The sequence below is a fragment of the Thunnus thynnus genome, chromosome 10 (assembly GCF_963924715.1).
Source record: "Thunnus thynnus chromosome 10, fThuThy2.1, whole genome shotgun sequence".
Classification (NCBI taxonomy): Eukaryota; Metazoa; Chordata; class Actinopteri; order Scombriformes; family Scombridae; genus Thunnus; species Thunnus thynnus.
In genome coordinates this window covers 24,195,032-24,218,910 of record NC_089526.1, presented here as the reverse complement: position 1 = coordinate 24,218,910, position 23,879 = coordinate 24,195,032, and the positions used below count along the sequence as shown (strand labels likewise).

The 23,879-nt window shown below is 41.4% G+C and overlaps 2 protein-coding genes across 3 annotated transcripts; one reads left to right on the top strand and one right to left on the bottom strand.

The window, feature by feature from the left end:
- The first annotated feature begins 3,458 nt into the window (after nucleotides 1-3,458).
- Nucleotides 3,459-23,376, top strand: LOC137191796 (R-spondin-3-like). Of its 2 annotated transcripts, XM_067602195.1 has the most exons (6): nucleotides 3,459-4,386; nucleotides 10,063-10,257; nucleotides 10,867-11,010; nucleotides 11,215-11,361; nucleotides 11,599-11,775; nucleotides 20,102-23,376. In XM_067602195.1, the coding sequence occupies exons 1-6, from the start codon at nucleotides 4,293-4,295 to the stop codon at nucleotides 20,323-20,325; spliced, it is 981 nt and encodes a 326-aa protein (XP_067458296.1). In that variant the 5' UTR covers nucleotides 3,459-4,292; the 3' UTR covers nucleotides 20,326-23,376. The 2 variants fall into 2 exon arrangements, with proteins under 2 accessions (XP_067458296.1, XP_067458297.1); XM_067602196.1 differs by lacking the exon at nucleotides 10,063-10,257.
- On the bottom strand, nucleotides 22,287-23,849 carry mdh2 (malate dehydrogenase 2, NAD (mitochondrial)). Its single transcript, XM_067602194.1, has one exon. The coding sequence runs from the start codon at nucleotides 23,723-23,725 to the stop codon at nucleotides 22,712-22,714; it is 1,014 nt and encodes a 337-aa protein (XP_067458295.1). The 5' UTR covers nucleotides 23,726-23,849; the 3' UTR covers nucleotides 22,287-22,711.
- Nucleotides 23,850-23,879: the final 30 nt, after the last annotated feature.

Below are 23,879 nucleotides of genomic sequence, written 5' to 3'. Positions count from 1 at the left end.
CATTGTCACTGTCATCTGGGAATTTTATGAGTCATAGGCCGGGGAATGAGCAGGTTGGAGATCATAAGCATGAGCTTCATGGCATGGTGTGTATTTGTTGCTCTGATGCGGCTGAGGATTAAGAGCCTGATTTTCTCGAGAAGGTCGAGGTAAATGGATTTGTGCAATGTCATATAAATATAATAAAATGGACATCTAGCCTAAGCTGGGAAATTATAATTAGCTTCTGATTGACTTTGAATTTCAGCCTCTTAAATCCTGATATGCGCCTTAAATTTCCTCATAGTGGCTTTAAAGTGAAAAAAAATGTTTAAAAAGCAACATTTTTTCCACACTGTTAAGAAATCTCACACATATTCTGTATGTCTGCTTGCTCCAGTGCTTTATTAAAGCTGTGTCATGATCGCACTGGGAAAGAAAATAAATCCTAAGTCGCCATTTTTATGGCTGCACCATTACAAGAGGAGGAAAAGTCTGCACATTTTATATGCATTTTATAATCATTTTATATGCATTAGCCTGGTCTGTTTGGTATCTTTGGCAACTTTAAGATTTTGAAGGAAGCTTAGAGGCTTAGCTGTGTAGCATGCATCTTTTAATGATAGATTCATCGGTTGCAGGGTAGAATCAGTTAGTTTTTGTGGTTAACATGTACAAAAAGCAAGTCATTTAAAAGACTCTATAAGAAAGTTGAAAAACTATGGTATGTTTGTAATGGACTAAAAACTTAATTCTGCTCTCCAAGTTTTCATAAGGCAGAAGAACTTTTTCACCCAGTGTCAGTACTATATTATATTCATGCTTATATCAAATCAAAAACAAAAAGAGAAAAGAAAAAGAAAATAAGAGTGTTTTGGGGTCCACCTGTTGCTTAGGGGTTAAGACACTGACCATGAACCACAACAGCTTGAGTTGAGCTGGGGACCTTTGTTGCATCTCTCTATCTCCCTCATTTCCTGTCATTTCTCTACAAGCGCCGTCAAATAAATGTAAAAGTTTGTGTTTGCGTTAATTTTAATTTGTGCCACACTTTGTGTCAGCTAGGATGATGGTGTACACTAGCATACTGCCGTGGATCAAAGCCTATGAATTAGATTACAGCTAAAATAGGACTAAATGTGGTATTAGAAAAAAAAAAAACGTGTAGTGTGCATTCAACCATTGGTTGGGAGGGTTTATGCACCTGCCCGACTTCATTTACAGGTGTCGACTGATTCTCTCACTGGACGGTCACAGGGACTGACCAAGTGACCTTAACCTTCCGCACCCCAGTGCCACATACACACACACGCTCAACATACACACACACCCAAACACACACTCATGCTCCTAATCCCAGGGGATGGTGGGGCTAGTTCAGACTGGGACACAAAGACCAGCATTATTCTACATCACTTACACCAGACTGCTGGGACTGAGGAGAGGGAAGGGGGGGAGCAGAACTGCAAGATTTCATAATTTTTCATGACAACATTTCAATAATGTTTTATGTTTTCTCTATTTTCTGCCAGAACATATTAATTGTGATATTAAATTTCACTCTAATAGAGGCATTACAGTGCTTTTGTCCAGATATCATTTAGTCACATAGACTCAACATGCAGGATGACGTTTAGATTCTGCAGTCTGCCCTCAGTGGAGGTGAAAGGGTTTAAAACAATGCATCAATCTCTGTTATGTCTCACTGTCCTGGTCCTGAGTTAGCGCAGGGCAAACAGGGAAGTATTCCCATAAAGAAAGAGCCCATGCTATGTTTGCATTGCTTTCCTCAGCCCAGTGACTGATGGAAAACCAGAAGCCACAGTGAGGAGACGCAGTAGACCCATGCATACTGTTCCCCCTAAACATCAACACACCAGTTAGACAAATGAGGCTTCAGGCCGCCTCTACACTGCTCTGCTCGGATCTCCAGAGGTTGCAGTTCTTTAAGTCTCTGCATTTAAGAATATTTATCACCAAAATTACTAAACCTCACATTGTTGATTCTGGAGACAAATGTAGTAATGACTGAATATGTATTTATATTTGCTCACTTTGATTAAATACATTCAAGGGAAAAACATCCTCAGTGCTCCTCTTTTGTGTTTATTAAAATGTGATTTTTTATGTTTTTATGCGATTTTCCTGTCTAATTCTCTACAATGTAACTATAAAAACAGCACCACATTGAGACTCAACAGGGAAAGGTAAAGTGCTACACTTGGCCATAACTTACTGATACCCATGGTTGTCTGACATGAAAATGTGCCTCAAGCTTTTATGGAACTAACTCCCTCTAGAGGAGATGATATGAGATGCTGCTGAGTTGCTGCCTCATGCTGCATGGGCTTTTTTCTCTCTCCACACCAAACTGTCACATTCACTGAAACGATTACAAAAATAATTCCAGAATTCAAATGATTGACTTTGAATAGAAAATGATGACTGTCTTCTGTCTTTCCTCTTATCTCCCTTTTAAGGTATTGGGTCCATGGAACAATTATTTTTCAGGATTTGGCACATTTCAGCAGATCAGTCTCATATATCATCATTGAAAATAAATAAAACACACTGCAGACTTAGATTTAGGAAACAGATAGTAGATTGACATTATACACACTGACAAATCCTTTAATGAATGAATATGTCTTACTGAAGTGGGCTAATTTTAGAAGCATACTGTATGTACAAAGATATCCTGGAAAGAATAATAGGCTCTACAGTATAATAAAGACACAATAAAGACAGAATGATCTGCTCGGTATTTATACATACAAACATATATACGTATATATATACATATATATTTAATTTCATCTCATTCAGAAGAGGGGCTGACTTTACAGAGTAACCTGTCACCTCTCTCTTCATACAAACTCATTAAAACATTAGTCATATATTTGAAGGAGAAGAGATCTGAGGGGACAAGATCACATCTCCATGAACATCTGCTGTCACAGAGTTCTTCCTTTTCTCAATCAGCATTAATGTAATCTGGCTACTTGAATTTTGCCCACAATGTGTTTAACCACATTCCAATAATTTTCAAGGACTTTATAGTATAATTTGTTTTAAGCATTTTAATAGGCTTCTTCGCTTTCTTCAGACATTAGTTTTTAAACTATTAACACTGTCTACTGTAAATATGGAAAAAATACTGAAAAGAAGTGTTGGCTCGCAGGTTTGTCCATTAATTTTCACTCACATCCATTTTTACATTCAGTCCATTTTAACGACGTGCATTTAGAGCATCACATGGAAGCACAATGCCAGACAGGACTCATAGAGAAGCTACAGTTCACATCTCTAAACCCTCGTTGAAATAACTTCAGTAGGCCTATGTCCACTCCCCCCCACCCCACCCCCACCCCCACCCATCTCTCTCTCTCTCTCTCTCTCTCTCTCTCATTCTCTCTCTCTCCCTCTTTCTCTCTCTCCCTCTCTGACGCGGGGGGCTTGCCCTCTAAATAAACTTTGGAGCTCATAGGGGGAGAGAGAGAGACAGAGAGACAGCAGAGGGCTGAAGTCATCAGCGGGCCGGCAGGAGGGGAGTGAATGGGTCCTGCACGCAAAGCAGAAAAGCGCTGAAACTGCGGAGATTTAGATTGGTTTGCCTGCCGCCGACAGCGAGTGAGAGGAGGTGTGTGTTTGACAGCCCAAAGAACTGCGAAACACTCAACTTACAAATTGATTTTGTGGTTACTGGTGTTGGTCCTGTGCTGGCTTTTACTTTTTTTGTGCTTCAGCTGATGCTGAATGAAACCGAGACCATCAGCGTGCCTGGCACTTTAGAGTATCCACACACACCGGGACGCACGGCGCATCTCCACTGAGAAAGACGGGGAGAGGGAAAGAAAGGTCAATCTGGAGCTCTACACATGGATATAATGTCTCAAACTTTTTGAGAGCCATGCTAACTATAAATAATAATCCTATTCATCATTCTGACCTACACTAATGATTGATTTTGTTTTCCTCCTGCGCGCAACGGATGAAAATCGAGCTTTTTATGTGTTTGTCCGTTTTTTGGGGGGGATGCTCTTTAACACAGCACGGATAACGGATCCCTGATTCAGTCTGGCTTTCTTGGCACATATGAAGATCCTTTACAGGATGTTACAGTCTAAGCGGCCCAGGCATCATTGGGCCACCGTACACTACCATCATCACATATCACCACATAGCTGGGGGTCCCGCTGTGTCTAGGAATTATCACCCTCTGCCTCCGTCTGGGGGAAGAAAACGGAATCTTACCCAATAAGTGTTTTGGTGAACATTGACATTGGCTTTACGAGTCTCATCTCTGGGCTACTATGCAATTACAACTGATCTCCTTTGTTTTGATCATCTTGCACTGCATGGATTACACTGGTTGTCAGCCGAACAGCAGCCCGAACCGACCTAAACGTGAGTAAAGTGAAGTGAGGCATGCTGCCCGGTGTTTAGTGCACACACACACACTCACACACACCTACACTCAGAAAACTCGTTATGTGTGTGTGCTTCTGTGGTTTGTTTGTTTGTTTTGCTTTTTTTTAAATTTTTTTTTTTAGCATATAGCATATATTCAGTGTTGGGGAGGCTAGTTTGAAAGCTTTGCAAGCTACCAATTACTTCACACTTGAAGAAGTTGAACTACAGCAAAATCTCAGGGAGATATCTAGTTTGGTTTAATAAAACTACTTAGAAAAAGTAGTTCAAACTACTTTGTAAAAAAATAAAACATTTTTTTTTAAATTCTAATTGTCAATGTACATGTGATACGAAATTATAACAAAATATTGTACAAAATAATCACATGCCAGCAAAAGATGCCACTCAATTGAGTTTATTGCAAAAATACACAAAGGTCAAGTGTGTGTTGGTGGCTGCCTTCACAGCGAAAGTGAAAAGGAAAAGGGGGCGGGGATGGTCAAAGGGGATTCAGTTAGAGAAGCAACGGTAAAATAAAAATAAAAAGTCATTCCTTTCCTTTTATGGCCCAAAATTGTTTTGTAGTTTCAGTAGTGAACTACACAAAAATGGCAAAAAACAGTAATGTAACTACTTGAATCACCTTGCAAATGTAAATGTAGTTGAACTACCAGCAAGCTACTGCAAAATGTAAACTAGTTTAATTACATATAGTTCACTACTCCCCAACACTGCGTACATTCATATATATATTTAGTCAGAGAGGCATTAAGTCACAGAAGTGTCCAGACTAGAGGTATATCCTGTATCGTGCCAACAAAAACAGTATCTTATATTCAGGTTACTCTAGATTTACGGTTAGTAACTGGTGACAGGTATATGATTTGGTCAGTGCATTGGCAGACTTATAGGTCACCAAACTTACGCAGACGCACAACAGGGACCCTGTGCGTCAATGTTCCTCTGACTTGAGTTTGTCGAGATATGACCTAATATTTGCTGCGTTTGGATCTCCCCATTAGATAATTTAAGATGACAAATCAAAATTCAATTCAATTTCAATTCACTTGTAGCAAATCAGAAGAAGTATTGCCCTAATTCCTGAAAATAATAAATAAAGATATTAAAGATCAATAAAATATTATCAACAACTTCCACACTCCTGTCCTGAATTAAGCATCATGAGGTTTATGAACTCCTGGAATTTAAGTTGTTTAATTACTGTTACAAAATGCAGTTATTCTAAAATTCACTCAATTAATTTCCAGCCAATTCCAGAGCGTGCTCCTCTGGCTCTTTGATTGGATGGCACACTCTATTATACCCTCAGTAATTTCGCCATTATCAGCCCGCTTTTATTGGATTTCCTTTTATCCTTAATTGATCTCATTAACTGTGCTGTCTGTCACCTGAAGCCTGCAGTCGCCGCTCTCAGTCTCCTGGTTCCCGTCGCTCTCTAGCGGTCAGAGCAGCAGACCGCACTTCAGGATGGTCTGGTGCCTGTTTATTAGGGCTGACTAACGACAGTGCTCAAATGGATATTCACAGCTTTAGTTCCCATATTTGGCGCTGTAGCTTCTAGGTTCAGCTTATTTCCATATACTGCAAGATTCTGTAATTCGCGGAAAAAGTTTATTCTGTCCACTTCACATCGAATGGGTTTCGAGTTATTCCAGACACTTTTAACTCAAGTAGGTTATCAACACTGAAATCATGTCCCATCTTGTTCTTATTATTGTTAAGAATCTGAGTTAATACAAAACTGACAGTATGCTCCATCAAAACACCAGGTTCCACACTGAAAACACTCAAGTCTGGTGGTATTTCATCTCCCCTATCTCCATGGGGTCCAACATTATGTCTAATCTCTTGAGCTATGGCCGGCCTTTTTCCATGACACTATAAAATAAGTATCAATAAAGTATATTTTTCTACTATTCCTCCACACACTTTATCACTGAGGGTCTCCAGATGTGCTTTGTGACTAAGTCTGTTAGAGAGGAGCAGTGATAACTGGAATATTCCATGTATCACTTGCCAGCGTGGCTGAAAACTGTCTGTGATCTACTGTACAATAATAGACCTTCGGAGTGATGTTTTTATGCCGGCCACCTGTGGCTGAAACTTCTCTCTGCATGTGTCTCTTTCTCTTTACATTTTATTACAGAGCTCTGACCTGCACTCCGGATCAGAAAGAGGACTTTTGTTGTTATTTTTCCCCTAAAACCTTTTTCATGGCCATCAAACTTGAATTTTGGAAAATAATTTGTTTTGTTTTTTCAAGACAGAGAGTTGCAACACCTGCGTGTATATTATGCAGTTTTGAAGGAGTCCTGAGGATTGTTTTGCTGTTCAGCATGGTGAAACAGTCCATATAGAGCTTATAAACTGCAGCAAACTGAAAATTAGTTTAGACATCAGTCCTAATGAAAATAAAACAGAAGAAAATGTAGGTAGATATGTTAATAATGTAATACTTAAATAATAATAATGTAGTCACTTAAATATGTGTTTGTGCTGTACAAATGTCGGATATATAGACATTTTATTGTCTGCTTTACCCTGTGCTATGTTAGGACACACAAATTCTCTCTTTTAAATGTTTATTTCTTCCTAAACAATATTAAAGAGCCTCTCAACAGTGTGAGAGAGGTGGGAGTGGGGGTATCCACTGAAACTTTAGTGCTTAAATTACAGGACAGAAAACAGAATGTCTTTTGTGAAATCCTAACTTCTTTCAGTTTGTATTAATTACTGAAAATGTGCTTTTTTTTCGACTGAAAAACATAAATCAGTTTATCCCAACAGCGTATCCACATACCGAAACATGATGTAATGAGATGGCAGCACCTCAGCACTCATTCATTTTTTGTCTAAGGAAGTTGAAGGTTTAGGTCACGTTCTACAGTAAGGAGTAATCCTCTGCCTGCCAGACTGACTCAGTATCCATTAATTGACAAGTGCTTCTAAGAATGCAAACTTCCTTCAAGGATGCAGATATCTGACACTTCCAGAGATATCAGGGAGGATGGAGGGATTAGTTGGTGAGGGGGTGAATGAGTACAGACTTCAGAGGGAAAGAAGGGGGTAAGAGTGAGTTGGAGGTCATTGACCATTCAGTCAACTGACCAAAATTACCATGCAGAGACTGAACCCGAGCTCCGAGCTTCCTGTCTGTGATGATGCATCCAAAAAAAAAAAAAAAAGGCTTGTGGGCGCTAACAGTGGGAATTACATACATATTATATACAGTTTATGAAGACTGATCAGTTTTTGTGGATGGCTTTACCTCTTGGTTTCAGGCTGGACATGTGTATTGTTAAGGTGGTGAAATCAAGTGTGTTGCATAATTGAACCCTAAAGACATAGATAATTACCAGTTTAGATAAAATGTCTGTTCTTTCCCATGTTACTTCTATTTTGTTGCACAATTCTATTTTTTGCCATGAACCATCTGTGTGTGTGCCGGCTTGTGAATGTGTTTATTCATATGTGACTTTGTTGGTATGTTATGTAAGATACCACTGTCCAACTGAGGTTTTGTCAGTGTGAGGGCAAAGCCAAATTCCTGTGTCTTAAGACTTCTGTGGATCAAGGCAGCTTGGCAGGAGCACATGTGGGCAAATGGACAGCAGTTGTAAAGATCGTTGAGATATTTCAAACAAAATATTAATGATCTATTGTAAACCGGCAGCTAAACCCGGAACTTAGACAAGAAGGACGAGGACCAACTTAAGCCAGTGGCATGAAATGCCATGCAAGGCTGAAGAGGAAAACTAATTCAGTGGTTGCTTGCAGGGGCTGCCATTTATTTGCCAACCATGAGTGAAACTGCAACAATTTCCAAAATACTAATACCTTTAGGAATGGCGGATCAATGCAGTGTGAGTGTGCAAGTATGAAAAACACGGGACTTTTCTCATGGATACATGTTGACTTTGTGTCACAGGTGTTATTCCTGGTGCATGTTAAGCAATAATATAATAGTAGCCTGTACCAGCCACATTCCTGACCTAACTAAAGCACAGTATTTCGAGTTGAACCCATTTCCTCATAGAGAAAGTGATACTGTTAAATAACATTGGAACCAGGAGCAAAGAACATCCTCACATACAACACATATACACATCCAACCCCACAAACCCTCTTTGTTGCTGTTTTGCAGGAAGCAAAAGCTTGAATGAAATTATACTGAATTTTTGTCTTCTTCTTTAATACAGTTAGTTATCAGCCCAAAGTCTATCTAATCTACAATATGCCAGTAGCAGCATGTACATCTATATGTCTTTAATCATGGACTTCAACACATGCCATCATATTGAAATAAACTTGCTGTAACTTTGGAGGCATAAAAATGTCTTTGACATGGCTGTCAACAAACAATTCAAATGATTTAAACCTACAACCCAGGCTTTCATCCTCAAAAGACAAAGTCTGGTGAATCATCCCACAAATCTGTGAAGAGTGGGGGGATGAAAACCCTTCCTGTGAAATACACCAACATAAACTAAACACAGCAGTACTCATGCCCATAAACACGGTTGTAAACATGGTATAAATTGTGGTCACTGGCAGTAGGTGATTAGTCCTGTGACTCTGCATTATGCCACTTATGCATGTAAAATAATTGCCCTTCATGACATGGTTGTCTGCCCTTAGCCCACTTTCTTGGAAAACATGATATATCATTAAGTTTATCCCATTTTAGCAATCTTGACTTAAAATCTACATCTTATTATCTTGCTTACTGAAACTCATGTGTGGAACATAAATCTACAGTATGTCTGACGGTTTGTGTATGCCTTACATTATCTTCTTACTAATCTCCTGGACGTATGATACATTGCATTCAACATACACTAATATACAGCCAATAATTCATTGAGAGTGATGTGCCATCACTAAAATACTTACATTGGTATTGTAAAGAGAAGCACATGAGTTTAGACCCACTGGCCCGACAGCTGCACTGATATTACACTGAAATGTATAAACCCCCATAACAGTCTGGGCCTAATAAGCAGCAAAATAATTCAATTAAAGAAGAAGAGGTTTATATTCAAAGCGTTATTTTTCTAGAGGTTTTAGCATATGTAGGCACATGGGATGTTATTCTCTGTCCATTGGTCTTTTTAGGTAGCGAGGTGAAATTTTTGGATACAGAAATAAATGATACAGATGCTGGTATAGATGGGAAGAGAGCAAGAAAGAGGTGACACAACAGATTTAAAGAACTAATGGTAAGTTTATTTTAGTGCAGGTGTCTCGTCAAGGATCTAAAATGGCTCTTCTGGGACTACACATTTGGCTGGCTGAGAAAATATGAGAACACACTATATTTTCTATCTTAAAGTTTAAGTGCTACATGCTATAGGGTTGTATATAAAACCTGCCAGAAGTTTAATGGGTCCATTATTGGCACCAACAGAAAGGTGAATTCCTGCTATGTGCTTTCAATAAGAGGGAGGTTGGTATCACTGGTATGGAATCTACAAGTCAGATGTTGTGATCTCTCCAAAACTATAACATATTTAGTCAAGTTATCCATTAGGATTAATTTTACTGATTTAGCTTACAATGTCTGAAAATGTTGCCTTAATCTTAATATTTTAGTTTTTCCTATTATACCACATGTGAAAATAATAAGCTTCCCCCTGTTCCTGTCAACAGAGATCTCTGGTGTGAGCTCAGTGTGTCAGCAGAGTGGCTGTGAGACCTGCTCTGACTATAATGGCTGCCTGTCCTGCAAGTCACGCTTATTCATGCATTTGCAGAGGATTGGGATGAAGCAGATCGGGGTGTGCTTGCCCTCCTGTCCTCCAGGCTTTTACGGCACTCGCGCCCCAGACAGAAACACCTGCACAAGTAAGCCATTGCATGTTCCTTGTAAACTAACACAAGTATCTAGGTGTTAGTGGCTGGACTAACTAATTACAATGAGTTAATCATTAAAATAATCAATTGCCTGCTAAATTATCAGTGTGATATTTACTCAAAACAAACACACAAAGAAAAGTGTCTTAAACTTATCTTGAGTTAAGTTCGGCCTCTTAAAAGTTTATTTTACTTACATGTGACAAACATAAGCACAAGGATGTCCTTCTCCATACATACAACTCTTTACAAGCAACAGTTTCAAGACCTGCTTGTGACATTTGGCATTATGTACATACAGTTTGAGCTGGGCAAAAGGCTAGCAGTTAGCCTGTTAAGTATGTTTCCTTTTGGTGACATTAAACTGAATTAGGTGTTGTTTTACTTGAAATCATATATCACCAGCCACCAGAAAGATCTGCCTGCAGTGGTCTATATTCCTGACTGAATCCCCAGTGAGACATGCAAACACGAACACACACACACACACACACACACACACACACACACTGACACCCTGTATATTTAACACGCAGGACACACACGATAACTTGTACGGTTTAAATAAACGCTGGTGGTGGGTCTGTGTTTCTCTGTCAGAGTGCAAGACGGAGTGCGACTCCTGCTTCAACAGGAACTTCTGCACGCGCTGCCGAGCAGGATTCTACCTTCACAAGGGCAAGTGCCAGGAGAACTGCCCTGAGGGGCTGGTCCGCAGCGACACACAGAGGGAGTGTGTTCCTGGTGAGCGTTCAGGGTTCATATCATTCAGAGACGGGAATAAAATGTAGGGTTTGCCCTTTATTTAACTCTTAATAAAGGGGACAAATTTTTGTAAAACATGATGCCTTACATGTTGTTTTTTCCAACATTACCCATGCAGAAGATAGAGGCATGACATGTTTACACGTTAAATTTGGCCACTATACTATGCTTTTGTCTTTGCAGAGTGCCCTGCAGAGTGTGAGTCATGCGTGAACGGTGAGACATGTACACGGTGCCGGCCGGGCCTGTACCAGCTCAGTGGGAGATGCCAACATGTCTGTCCAGAGGAGTATGAGCCCAATGACAAACTCATGGAGTGTACACCACAAGGTCAGTCCAGTATGTCTGTGGATGTGTCACATAAAATAATTATCTAATAAGATACAGAGCTGTGGTCTGAAAGCCTGTTTTGTTAGAAGGGGCCTATGCCACATTTTTGGAGGCCACAACTGGCAAATAAGCTTGAATTTTAACAAAGAAAAGAGAGTAACCCAATTTCAAACTTGGAATGGCTAAACATTGATGTTTCCCACTCTCACTTCTCTGTCTCCATTTTTCCCCTGTCAGTGCACTGCGAGGTGGGTGAGTGGAGCGAGTGGAGCCCCTGCTCTCGGTTTGGTAGACCATGTCAGGGCCGGGAGACCCGCACACGGCAGGTCCTCGTGGACCCATCACCCCTCGGCAAACCCTGCCCCGAGACCTCTGAGACTAAAGAGTGCCCGGTCAAGAGGAAAAAATGTACAGGTAAATAAAACAATGGAGACGATAAGAAGGAAGTGAGGAGGAAAAGGAAGACACTGTAGCAGTGTTTCTGTGTTCCAGCTATGTGTCCAAAAAAAAAGCTGAATTTAAAAACTGCATACTAGACATTGTCTACTGTAGTTGCTACTGACCCATCACGCTCACTGCCAACATTGTATTTGTGACACATGGCATGATTTCTACTCTATGAATTCCAGACCTTGCTGCTTCAGCTTGTACAATCAGATCTAGTCGTTCTTCCGCTCAGGACTACGACTGTTTACTCAGAGGATTGTCGTTGTGGTTAGAGTGAGGACAGTGGGGGGAACACACATTGGCGATGTTGCAATGGGTATGTTGTGTGTTTTCCCACGAGACCTCTTTGGATTTTTAAACAGTAAAACCGCTTTCTCTGCTCCTAGTAAACAAGGAATAGCGTGATCATTTCCAATGAATAGAGTGAAAACTGCTTTCAGACGGCCTGTCTCTTTATAAACCCCGATGCTGTGGCATATTTACGATCGCTTTGTGTTATGCATATACTGTGTGTGTGTGGTTACTGAGGTGGTTGGCGGCTACGGCTGGTTGTTTTTTAGCCTGGGCTCTGTAGTGTTAAATGACAGATCGCAGACAGGCTAGGAGGCTGAGATCCAGCCCCCCTGGGGCCTCACACTTACAGAACAAACACTGTGTGTATGTGTGTGCATGTGTGTGTTTCTGTGCATGTGTGCATGTGTGTGTGTGTGCATGTGTGTGTGTGTGTGTGTGTGTGTGTGTGTGTGTGTGTGTGCGTGTGTGTGTGATGCAGCAGAAAAGCAGTTGACTCTGGAGCAGAAACAGCCAGCTCAACATCAACATCCTCCCCCTGGGAGGCACGCGGCGACCAGGGGATCAGTATTGGTTTATCCCCACAGCTGCCAATACACACACATACATACACACACAAATTCAGATACAAATACACCCTCTCCATTTCAAACAAGTCAGACAAATGCACAAATCACACTTGCACATTCACTCGGGCACACTTAACACACGCACATAAATACACACACATACCAACTTCGTCTCACTAAAATAACTACACAGCCGTTGCTCTTGGTGGTAATTTGTGAAGAGAGTCAACTGGGTCGACGTGATTTGTAAGGCAGACTGTGAAATGTGCCCTCTATCACCCTGCCTATCCCTCTCTCTCTCACTTTCTATCTGTATCTCTCTACTGATCCGTTCCCCCATCCTCAAGCCCTCCACACCCACACACACCCACCCTCACACACACACACACACACACACACATCCTACCACACTAAAGAAAACATAGACCCCCATATAAGCTCCCTGTTGGCGCTCCCAGTCAGTCGAGTCGGGGCCGAGACTTTAGTGTGGTCGACGGCTCTGTTGATCTAGCTTGAGCCTGGCAAAGGGGGGAGGAGGGGTGTGTTACAGAGAGATGAGATGAGATGAGAGATGAGGAAGAAAGAAAAAAGAAAAAAGAAAGAAAGAAAGAAAGAAAGACAGATGTGTGTAGTCCTACACACTACAGACCCCATTTATCGACTTTGCCCCCGCGTGTGATTACCCAGTTGCTCCCACTCCAAGAGCATCCACAGTGAATGAGAGCTAATTATCTGCTTCGGCGCGTCCTCTCCTCACTGTTTACGTTCTGCACACGCTAGGGGGTCAGTGGTCCGACCTCAGAGAGCCCCCGGTAATCCTCCAGCAGCCCTCAGACACTGATACATCCTCCTCCTCCTCTTCCTTTCCTCCTTTTCTGCACTTTCTCCCTTGGCCTTCTCCTTCCCCCTCTCCTCTTCCTTTCCTGCTCCTCGCTACATCGTTTTACTCCTCCACATGAGTCTTCCAGCTCTTTGCTAATTTCATCCTCTTTCACCATACTGCTCCTTCTGTTGGCTTTATACATATTATTTACTTTTATTGTGTGTTCTTCCTTTTCTTCATACATCCACCATCCTTGCCCCAAACCCAAAACTCCTCTAAAATTCTGTAAGATCCTTTTTGCATTTCTCCTCTTCCTCTTGACACCCCTACTCTTGCTACGTCTCTCACTTGTTTTTAAGCCTTTGAGTGACCTCTCACTTTCTATCTTATCTTATCTTTACATGTTACTTGCTCAAGGTGTTTAAGAGCAACATCCATCTAATTACAAATCATTAAATGCATCACACTTGTTAGTAATCAATTTGAAGTTCCACCCTCCTTTTTGCATTTAAACAAACTAAAAAGTAATCTTGCACAGTGCTTTGCAGATTTTCAAAATGTAGATTTGCCTACCTGAACAGATTCATGGCCATTCTTTGTTAAAGGAATTACTTGATGTGTTGGGAAGTAGTTATTTGTCTTTGTGCTTAGAGTTGGATGAGAAGATTGATACCATTGTCAGATAAGAGTGGTATCAATCTTCTCATCTAACTCTCACCAAGAAAGCAAATGAGTGTATTTTTCCAAAATATCAAACTCTCCCTATAAAAATAAATTAACTTAAGCCTCCGGAGAATCGTTGCAAAATCACAACTTCCAGTTTGTAGTGATTAACTCCTAAATGATGTTTTAAATTATAGATGTCACGTCAGAAAAGTTATAAAACTGCAGGAAACACGCAGACATATTTAGGCTTGGAGTCAGAGAAACTTGGCTCTGTTCCTCCGTTATCCATGGCTAGAGATTATGAATGTTTACACACACATCCTCATCCGCCGCCGTCTCTCAAGTTAATGCTGGCTAATTTGTCCTTCGATCGACCTGCTGTTCACCCCTCTATCTCTGTAGCCGGATAGACTGTGTGCCCTCTGCAAACCCTAGCCCCCCTTAACTCCCACCACACACACACACACACACACACACACACACACACACACACATATACATACAGACACTCACACACACCACAGAGAGACATACATACAGTTAAACCACCCATCCCCAACCAGTCAGTAGAGGGGGATTCACACACACAAACACACACACACACCCAGAACCCCCCTCGTGACATCCTGGCGGCCATGCGGCAGGCATTCCACTTGTGGGACAGCCCATAGCCTTTAATCCCAGCCTGGCTCCCGCCAAAAGCTCCCCGGACGACAGAACGCCTGCCACTGAGGATGTACCACCATAAAACACACAGTGCTCCTCCAACCGCACACACGTGTGCAAACACACATAAACACATCTTCCCTTACCCTCAGTGCCCTTCTGCTTTCTCACTTGATTTCTGTGTGTTTCCGACTCTCACCTTGCTCTTACAAACAAACACACACACACATACACACACAGTGTCAAACCCAGTAAAGCAGGATGAGTGGATGAATACAGGATGAAAAGGTGAACACTTTTCTGTGTACATTCCTCCTCATTAGCAACAGATTATTGCAAAATTCTTAACTTGTAATGACAAATACTGAGTCTAGCACTAATTGTATTCAGAACATGAGTAACAGTGACAGACAAGGATTTCAGTGGGAGATTCAGATTTACTGTTTTGACATGACTGTCAATATTTGTACTGTGTAGGTCATATAAAATCCTTTAGTGTATCCGGTCTTTAATGACAAAATTTGAAGTGGAGCATGTAGTGTGCAAACAGATGCACATCGTATAACATTAGTGACAGGTTAAAGAGTGACCTCAGAGATTTACAACCACTCTCCTATATTACACCATTATTATTGTCTTTCTGTTATATTTTTGTACTTTTATGAGCTATTGCTAGACAACAAACTAGAAAGTGCTCAAGGGCTTGGTGTTTAATGAATGTTTCAGTTGCTTCACAGTTGTGGCAGTTACGTCAACATATTAAAGGAATAGTTTGACATTTTGGGAAATATGCTTGTTTTCTATCTTACATACATTTTATCATTTGACATAGGCTATGCTTTTATCCAAAGTGACTTTTACGGGGAGTTACATTCCACAACTATTTCCAGGCAACAAGCAGACTCCTGGAAATCACTGTGCTGGTTATTAAAAAATAGTTATAGCATGTAACTGCGTGTTGGTAGGTGTTTTTTTTAAACTCTGGACAGAACCAGGCTAGCTGTTTGCCATCTCTCGGTCTTAATGCTAAACTAAGCTTATAACCTTCTGGCGTAAGCTCAATACTGAACAGACAACAGTAAGAGTGCTATTGATTTTCTCATCTAACTCTTGTCAGGAACGTTGAATGAACTTCCATATATGTCAAACGTCTCTTAGGTTGACATTTAGAGAAAATCCCTAAACGGGAAAAGGGAAAATCCCTAAATGTCAAAAATCTCTTAGTTGTTTCCTTTTAACAGCGTTTACTTGTACCAATAGGAAGCCCTCACACTGATGATGTAATTATAAATAATTCCAGTACCTGCCATAAGGGTAAGTATTACAATATGAATTGATAGTGTATATCATTTGTCTGCACAGAATTAACTGTGTCAAGAATTACAACTCCTGAGCAATCCTAGTACGTTCACGTTTGGATATATTTCAGTTGTAGACACGGGGATTCCCCAAAACACTCATAGCTACATAACCAGCCCGAACTCTTATTTTGTAGGAAAAAATGTATTTAGTATATTTTTGTGAAGTGATTGTGCATCCTTACAGCGTATTGTTCAAATCTTGGCAGAGCAGCTCCACTTTTAACGAAGACCAGTCTTGGGAATATCGCGTTACAATTTAACGCGGTACTGTAATTCTGCTACTTCTGTAACTAATTTTACTAATTACTTTTTCAAATTAAATAATCCAATTACAATAACTGAAATTCAAAGGGACTCGTTACTTTTTATCTTACGTGAAAATAGTGGACAACTACAAACAAACGCACAAACAACATAAAAACATCTGACCTTACGGTGTCTCAGAGCCACGTTATGCTCGTTATTGTAGCCAACTTGTGGTAAAACATAAGCTTTGTCTCTGAAGTTATAACGTTATATATTGTAAATAACACCTGAAACTGACCTGCCGCTGCTATCCCTGGTTTGAGTTGTGGACCTGCGGTAAAACCCGGGGCGGATATTTTAGTTGTCTCTCTTATGTTTGTGAAACTGGATTGAACTGAACTGATTTTGGGTTATGGGGAAAACAAAACGGATCCTTTACGGAGTGGATCGAACTCTGAGATTTTGGGACGAGTTAAATTTTTGCGTTAAGTAACGCAAAAGTTACTCTGCCTCGTAACAAATCACTTTTTATATGCAGTAATTGGTAAAGTAATTCAATTACTTTTTGAGAGAAGTTACTAATAACTAACCACTAATTTTAATTAACTTGTCCAACACTGATGAAGACAAAAATGGAAGCTTTTCTTGAACGTTTACATTCGAATAAAGCTACAATATTTTACCATTGGTGCAAGCTCCAACTCGTAACATTACTGGGAGATTCGTGTGCTGTCCTCAAAGCCAACCACTCACTCACTGCTAGGCTCAAACTCTGGATGACATTGTCACGCAGGACGAAGCAGGTGAACTCAAGTGCAGACGCTTGAGGAGACAAGGATATGACAGAGACAAGATTTTATTGTAAAGGCTGGGGAAAGGGAATGCAGGCCTGGGGAAGCTTGGGCTGCTAACTGGGAACTGGGGTGAGGGCTGGGGCAGGTAGCTTGGAACCAGGAGCTGAGGCTTGGGTAGGTAGCGGGAAAACTGGGGATGGGGGCTTGGGCTGGAAGCTGGGAGCCAGGGGCTGAGGATTGGGCTGGTAGCTGGGAAGCAGGAGCTGGGCATTGGGCTGGAAGCTAGGAACCTTGTGGCTGAGGCTAGAGGCTGGAAGCTGGGAACATGGGGCTGGGGCTTGGGCTGAAAGCTGGGAAGAGTGGGAATCCAGGGCAGGGAAGCAGGGCTGACAAGACGAGACAAGGGACTGGAGACAGAGCACATAGAACAGCAGGAGAAAGGAAATGGGGTTAGGTACAGGAAAACAGGCAACAAGATGTCTGTGAAGATTCTCAGTCATCCAGATCATGGTTATCCAAGGAGGGTTGAATTGAGGGCAACTGGACTTGGTTGAAGTCTATGTTATCAGCATCTCAGGTTAAACTGTAGGTGGTTTCTGTAGTCTGCAGTTTTCCTGGCTTTCCTGTCATACTCTTGTACCATTCTGAGGGTGTTCATCCCAAAATGCTTAGTAAGAGGTCTGAAGATTCTCAGTCATTCAGGTCACGGTTATCCATGGTTGAATCGAGCTTGATTCAACCCTCCCTGGATGGGCAACAACAAGACAACTGGATAAATGCAGGTGAAGTGGCTTGAAGCATAGTAATACTGACTGAAGCAGAGACTATGATATGGCAGGGTGGTTGTGGCAGTGCTGGGTATTTGTAGAGAGCTTGATAATAGTGATGAGGTGCAGCTGGTGTGGCTCTGCTCTGACTCCGGCACACCTGTCTCCACTCACACAATCGCACATAGACACACGCACAGGGAGAGAGCCACTGGGAGAGCGGCAGCAAGTTAGGGAGACACAAGATTATAACATTTATTCATTAAAAGTTGGCTTTTGGGAATGTCCTAAATGTCCGTTGAAAATGTTCCAAAACCTCAAAAGGTGTCTCATTTGGGGTCCATTACACACTTGTCAACACACAGTTTACAGAAAGCCCATCAGAAACTGTTCCAACTAACCAAATGCAGGTCAGTTTGATAAACACTCTCCTAATCATCTCAACAATGGCATGGATTAGGTTTCTCTTCTGGCTCTACAAAAGCATGGGGGCTACAGTATGACTAATCCACTGAACTTGTAAATAGTTATAGTGTCAGGAGAGAGAAAACAATGAGAGTGAAGGGGACTTCCTGTGTTTATAGAGGACAGGGGCAGACCCTGAATGAGTCAGTGCACCAGATTACTCCATCCATCCACCATCTATCCATCCATCCAGGCACCCAACCATCTTCACTATCTTTGATTTTGATTATTTTTTTTATTTATTTCCCATATTCTTTTAATCAAACCTTGTAAACATTGTGTTTGTGCACAAATGCAAATCCTCCATCTCCTATCCTTGTGTTCTTTTATTTCAAGATAAAGGCTAAACACAGGGGACAGGTAGAACTTAGTTTAGCCGAGGGTGATTTGATCTGACTTGTGCTGGAGGGAACACTGAGAAGTGAGCCCTTCTCCCTGGTCCAACAAGAGGACTATAACTTGATTAATGAACAGACAGAAAGGGAGAGCATGAGTGTAGGGGGGCAAACATGAAGCGGACAGGAGGGAGACAGAACTCTCTCTCTCTCTCTCTCTCTCGCTTTATCTCTCTTTCTCTCTCCGTGTCTGTGCCTACTGCCTACTTCAGCAGTTTCACAATCCCCCGACTAGCCAGCCATCCAGCCAAGCAGGCCGTGCTGCTCCGTTCCACTCACACATGAACAGCAGCAGTACAACAACAGGAAAGGGCCTCTGCGTTCACTTGCAGGTCCTGTCTCCAACCTCCCTGGGGGTGGATCTTGTTATTATCATTAATAACTGTAGCTCCAGCAGAGATAAACCTTCAGCATACCAAAACTCTTGGTTTTGTTTATGAGATGGTGTTGCAAGAACAGATAAATTGGGGGTTTATTTAAAGGCTTTCTATTTTGGATAAAGGTCTGCTCATCATAGGGAGAGGGCAGCAACAGCTGATAGGCTGACAGTGGAGCTGCTGTCTGTGATTAAAGACTGGCATCTAGTGGTGAATGTAGAGCACTGCAATAACCAGCATCACATCTTAAAGGGAAATGACACCTTTTAATGTCTGTAGTGTGTTCACCCTCCCCCAACAAGTCTGGCTACGTTTAATAGGGTAGATGGTTTTATTACATTTATTTATTTGTTGTTTTTCTATATGTCATGTTTTTTTAATGGAAAAAAGTTGAGCATTGAGTCCTGTCAATCAAACATCCCCCAGTAGATGGCCAGATAAACTGGGCTGGTTTGCGCTACAGTAAAAACAAAGAAGATTACTGTGTGGGAAATGATTATAGTATGAAACATTCTTGTTTGAGGCCCCTTAGCAGAAATTCCTTGAGTAAATGAACAATATCCATTGAGACATTAGCCATTCTTATATGTTATGAAACACATAACAGTTTGTACTTCTTAACATATGGACTGATATTTTGGACATTTTCTGCAGCTACATTATTGCATGTGTTCCAAAGTAAAATGTTTTCCTTTTGTCAACAGTCTTTTTAAAAATATTGATTACCACAATTTACTATTTTGACAGTGTGGAAAAAATGAGAAAAATTATGCAAATGTTTCTTAGCCTCCTTTTCATAGCTTTCACCATTACTGAGAGCTCTATCCTTTTCTCTACTTTACTATTCTTTATTATTTTATTTTCTTAACCCAGGGGGACAGGGGAAGAATGTAAGAGGACAACGGAGGAACCGCAACAACCGCAAAGACAAGGAGAACCAAGAAGTGAGACGGGAGAGGAAGAGAGAAAGGCAGCGAGAGAGGAAGAGAAACACAGGTGAACGTGAAGACTCTGATAACAGAAACAAAACGGAGCACAGGCATCGCAGAGGCCAAGACACAGACCCAGTCTCCCCTCAAGATGGCCTTGTACAGTAGTGCTCTGGACAGACAAAGTCTAACGCCTCCCAACCCTCATCCTGTTATCCTCCCAATCTTCCTACTCCAAAACTTCCCCACCCTCACCCACTGTTCGCCCCCCTCAACCCCTCTCTGCAGGGGTGTTGCTGCTACCTGTATGATTTTAATATACTGTTTATGCACAAGCGGGATGGGGCACGTTCAGCCAAAAGGCTTGGGCCACTATGGACTTTAAAAAGTCATTTTATCTACCCTGTAGCCTCTACTCCTTCACTTCCACCACTGAGTGTCTCTTTCGAAAAATGCAAGAGACACTGCTGAGACTGCTGTTGGTACTGAAGAACAAAGTAAGAAAAGTCTGTGACTGTGTGGAGGACCAGCAGACAGACGGACAGAGATACAAAAACGTTATACTATGTGCTTGTTGATATGGTTATTTAATGGGGCCCTGGTACAACATTGCGCGTCTTGGTTTTTGAATGTAGATTTTGCAACATTATGTAGAACAAGTGTTTATTATTGTTGTTCCTGTTCTTTAGATATACTTTTATTTTATTTGGTGCAGAATTTGTAAAGAAAAAAATAAAAGTGAGTTTGCTCTTGCCATCTTGTGACAACTTCATAATCACTACAAATGACTGATGTAGGCGAACCTGCATGCTGTGAGTCAAAGGAGACTGAGTAGTTTGTCAGTGGAGTATGGTCAAAAACTGAAAAACCATTAACACGTGTTTTGTATGTCTTGGACAAAAGCTAGTTTTATCCAGATAAGTGATAAATCTAACCTACCACTGTTTTTTCTTTTTGTGTAAATTGAATCTGTGCTCTCAGTAAAGCTCCTTGACTAGGAACCAAAAGCACCTGTATGTCAAATAAAACTATAATGGGTTTGTACTTGTGTCTGTTATGTTTTCTCATCTGACTGTCATCTTGTACAATCTACTTTAACATGATTAAAATTGAAAGTGACAGAATACAATTATTAATTGCTAATTTAAAGGTTGCCTCATTTGGTTGAAAATGGTAGCAATTGTAGTAAGTTACATACTGCTATACTTGCCATGGATAGAAAACCCATCTCCTAGTTACTAAATTCACAACTTAACAGTCTTCAAACTATGAAACATGTACAAAACAATAAACAATAGTTGTGTTTTGTGCACGCAGCAAAGCCTATCGTGTGTTCGTCAGTGCATCTTGTGAATCATAAACATGCAGTTGAAATATATCAATCTACCTGCAGTCCTCAATATGGAAGTCAAAACCCACAATAGGGATTATTCATTAGCTTGTTGGTTCTTTACAAGAACAATACTTTCATTTTTCTTCAAATAAGCAACTATGACAACTACTATGTACCTCAAACGTCACAGAAAGTTTTACGTTTACTGATGGAATTAATTCAAGTGTATGATTAATTTACCTAATATGTTTGCATGCATTTGAACAATGCATATCCAAACAGTCTCAGTGCAAAGATGAATTTGTCAAAAATAAGTTTTTAAATGTGAAACCAACGATGAAAAATCCCTTTTAGAGCTGAAACGATTTGTCGATTACTCACTTGACAGAAAAATAGTATTTTCGTAATCAATTCATCATTTAAGTACTTTTTCCAAGCAAAAAAGCCAAATTTTCATACTTCATCTTTTTAGTTTTCAGGCCGTGCTGCTTTCTTTGTGATATGTGATGATAAACTGAATCTCTGGATGTTTTAGACTGATGGATGCATTAAGTCAAAATCACCTTCACTTAAATAGTGGTCATAATTTTTCACTATTTCCTGATACTTTAAAGACCAAACAATTAATTGATTAATTGTAAAAAATCGGCAGACTTATTGATAATGAAAAGGTGCAGCTCTTAATTCCTTTCATCTGGATTCACCTGCTCAGTCCATTTCATGAAAAGCATCACCGAATCAGTTGTACCCTGTCGAACCAAATCAATTGTGTACCACAAAAAGAAGAAATAAAGAATCATTTTTAAAGCTAAACTGTTTATTGGTGGAGTGAATATTTTGTTCACCAGTAACATCTACTAGCATCGACAGGCATGACAGTATTTCCTCCTCATTCATTCAGCAGAGAAATCTCCACTAATACAGATTGTACATGAAAATATATGAATTTGAGATTTGCAAAATACAGTTAAGTCACAGTACAGTATGTACATAAATCACAGGTGTGCAAGATAAAGCCATGTTTGTAAATGGTAAGGAAATTAATACATAGGATCAGGGTCAAAACCTGGATTTTTTAAATCAAGACGACCATACTGCTAAAACAAAAACAAATGAGGAACACTGTGACAGATCTTGAGATTTACCCAGATGCCTTTTAAGTTAAGACGGAACAAATTAGCAATCACAGCTGCTGATTTTAGCTCACTAAATGCCCACTGTTCATTTCATATTAGCCACAAAATTCTCGCCCTTCTTGATGGAGCCCTTCAGCTCGTCGATGGCATCAGCCACCAGCTTCTCCTCGAAGGCAGACAGCTTGCCCAGGCCGAGGTTCTTCTCAATGCCGTTCTTCCCCAGGAGGAGAGGCGTGGAGAAGTACTTGCACTCTGTTTCCTCAGACCTGACGAAGGAGCACTCCACCACTCCCTCTTTACCATTCATGGCATCGAGGACTGAGAAAGTGAAACGGGCACCAGCGTAGGCCATGGACAGGGTGGCAGATCCAGCTCCAGCCTTGGCCTTCACTACCTCTGTGCCAGCCTCCTGGATCCTGCCAGTCAGGGCAGACAGCTGGTCAGCAGGGAACTCAACTTTGGGTGTGCATTGGGAAATGAGGGGAATGATGGTCTTCCCAGCATGACCTCCAATGACTGGTACATTGACACGAGCTGGGTCAAGGCCTTTAAGCTCTGCCACGAAGGTATTTGCTCTGACAATGTCCAGGGTTGTGACGCCAAACACTTTGTTGGGGTTGTACACTCCGTGCTTCTTCATGACCTCTGATGTAATGGGGATGGTGGAGTTGACAGGGTTGGCGATAACGCAGATCATAGCCTCGGGGCAGTTGCGGGCACAGGCATCGGCCAAGGTGGCTACAATGGTGGCATTGGTGTTGAAAAGGTCATCGCGGGTCATACCAGGTTTTCTGGGCACACCGGCGGGGATGACCACGACGTCGCAGCCCTGCAGTGCGGCATCCAGCTGGTCGGGACCCATGTGGCCGGTAACATGAGCCCTTGTTTCGATGTGGCTGAGATCTGCAGCGACCCCGGGGGTGTGGGCAATATCATACAGGGAGAGGTGACTCACCAGGGGGCTATTCTTCAGCAGCAAGGAGAGCGGCTGGCCTATGCCGCCAGACGCGCCGAGCACCGCCACCTTGGCGTTGTTCTGCGAAGAGGTGGACAAGCTCCGGGCGAGGCTCACGGTAGGTCTCACGGCACGGGAAAACATTTTTGTTTCTGTTGTTTCTTTTCTCGATTTACTGAAAATAAAAACTACCTGAAGAGCCCCTCTCCTGTGTGACACCAACGTCCTCTAGCCACAAGCGAACAGGAAGACTCGTGAACTGTCATGCGTCGAAGATAAGGGGTCGAGCGTATTTTAC

What these genes read in the sequence shown, in the direction of transcription:
- LOC137191796 (XM_067602195.1), top strand. Translation starts at nt 4,293, where the DNA reads ATGCAATTACAACTGATCTCCTTTGTTTTGATCATCTTGCACTGCATG. An exon ending in AGACAGAAACACCTGCACAA is followed by an intron (nt 10,258 to 10,866) that starts GTAAGCCATTGC and finishes TTTCTCTGTCAG; the next exon opens with AGTGCAAGACGGAGTGCGAC. An exon ending in ACAGAGGGAGTGTGTTCCTG is followed by an intron (nt 11,011 to 11,214) that starts GTGAGCGTTCAG and finishes TTGTCTTTGCAG; the next exon opens with AGTGCCCTGCAGAGTGTGAG.
- mdh2 (XM_067602194.1), bottom strand. Translation starts at nt 23,725, where the DNA reads ATGTTTTCCCGTGCCGTGAGACCTACCGTGAGCCTCGCCCGGAGCTTG.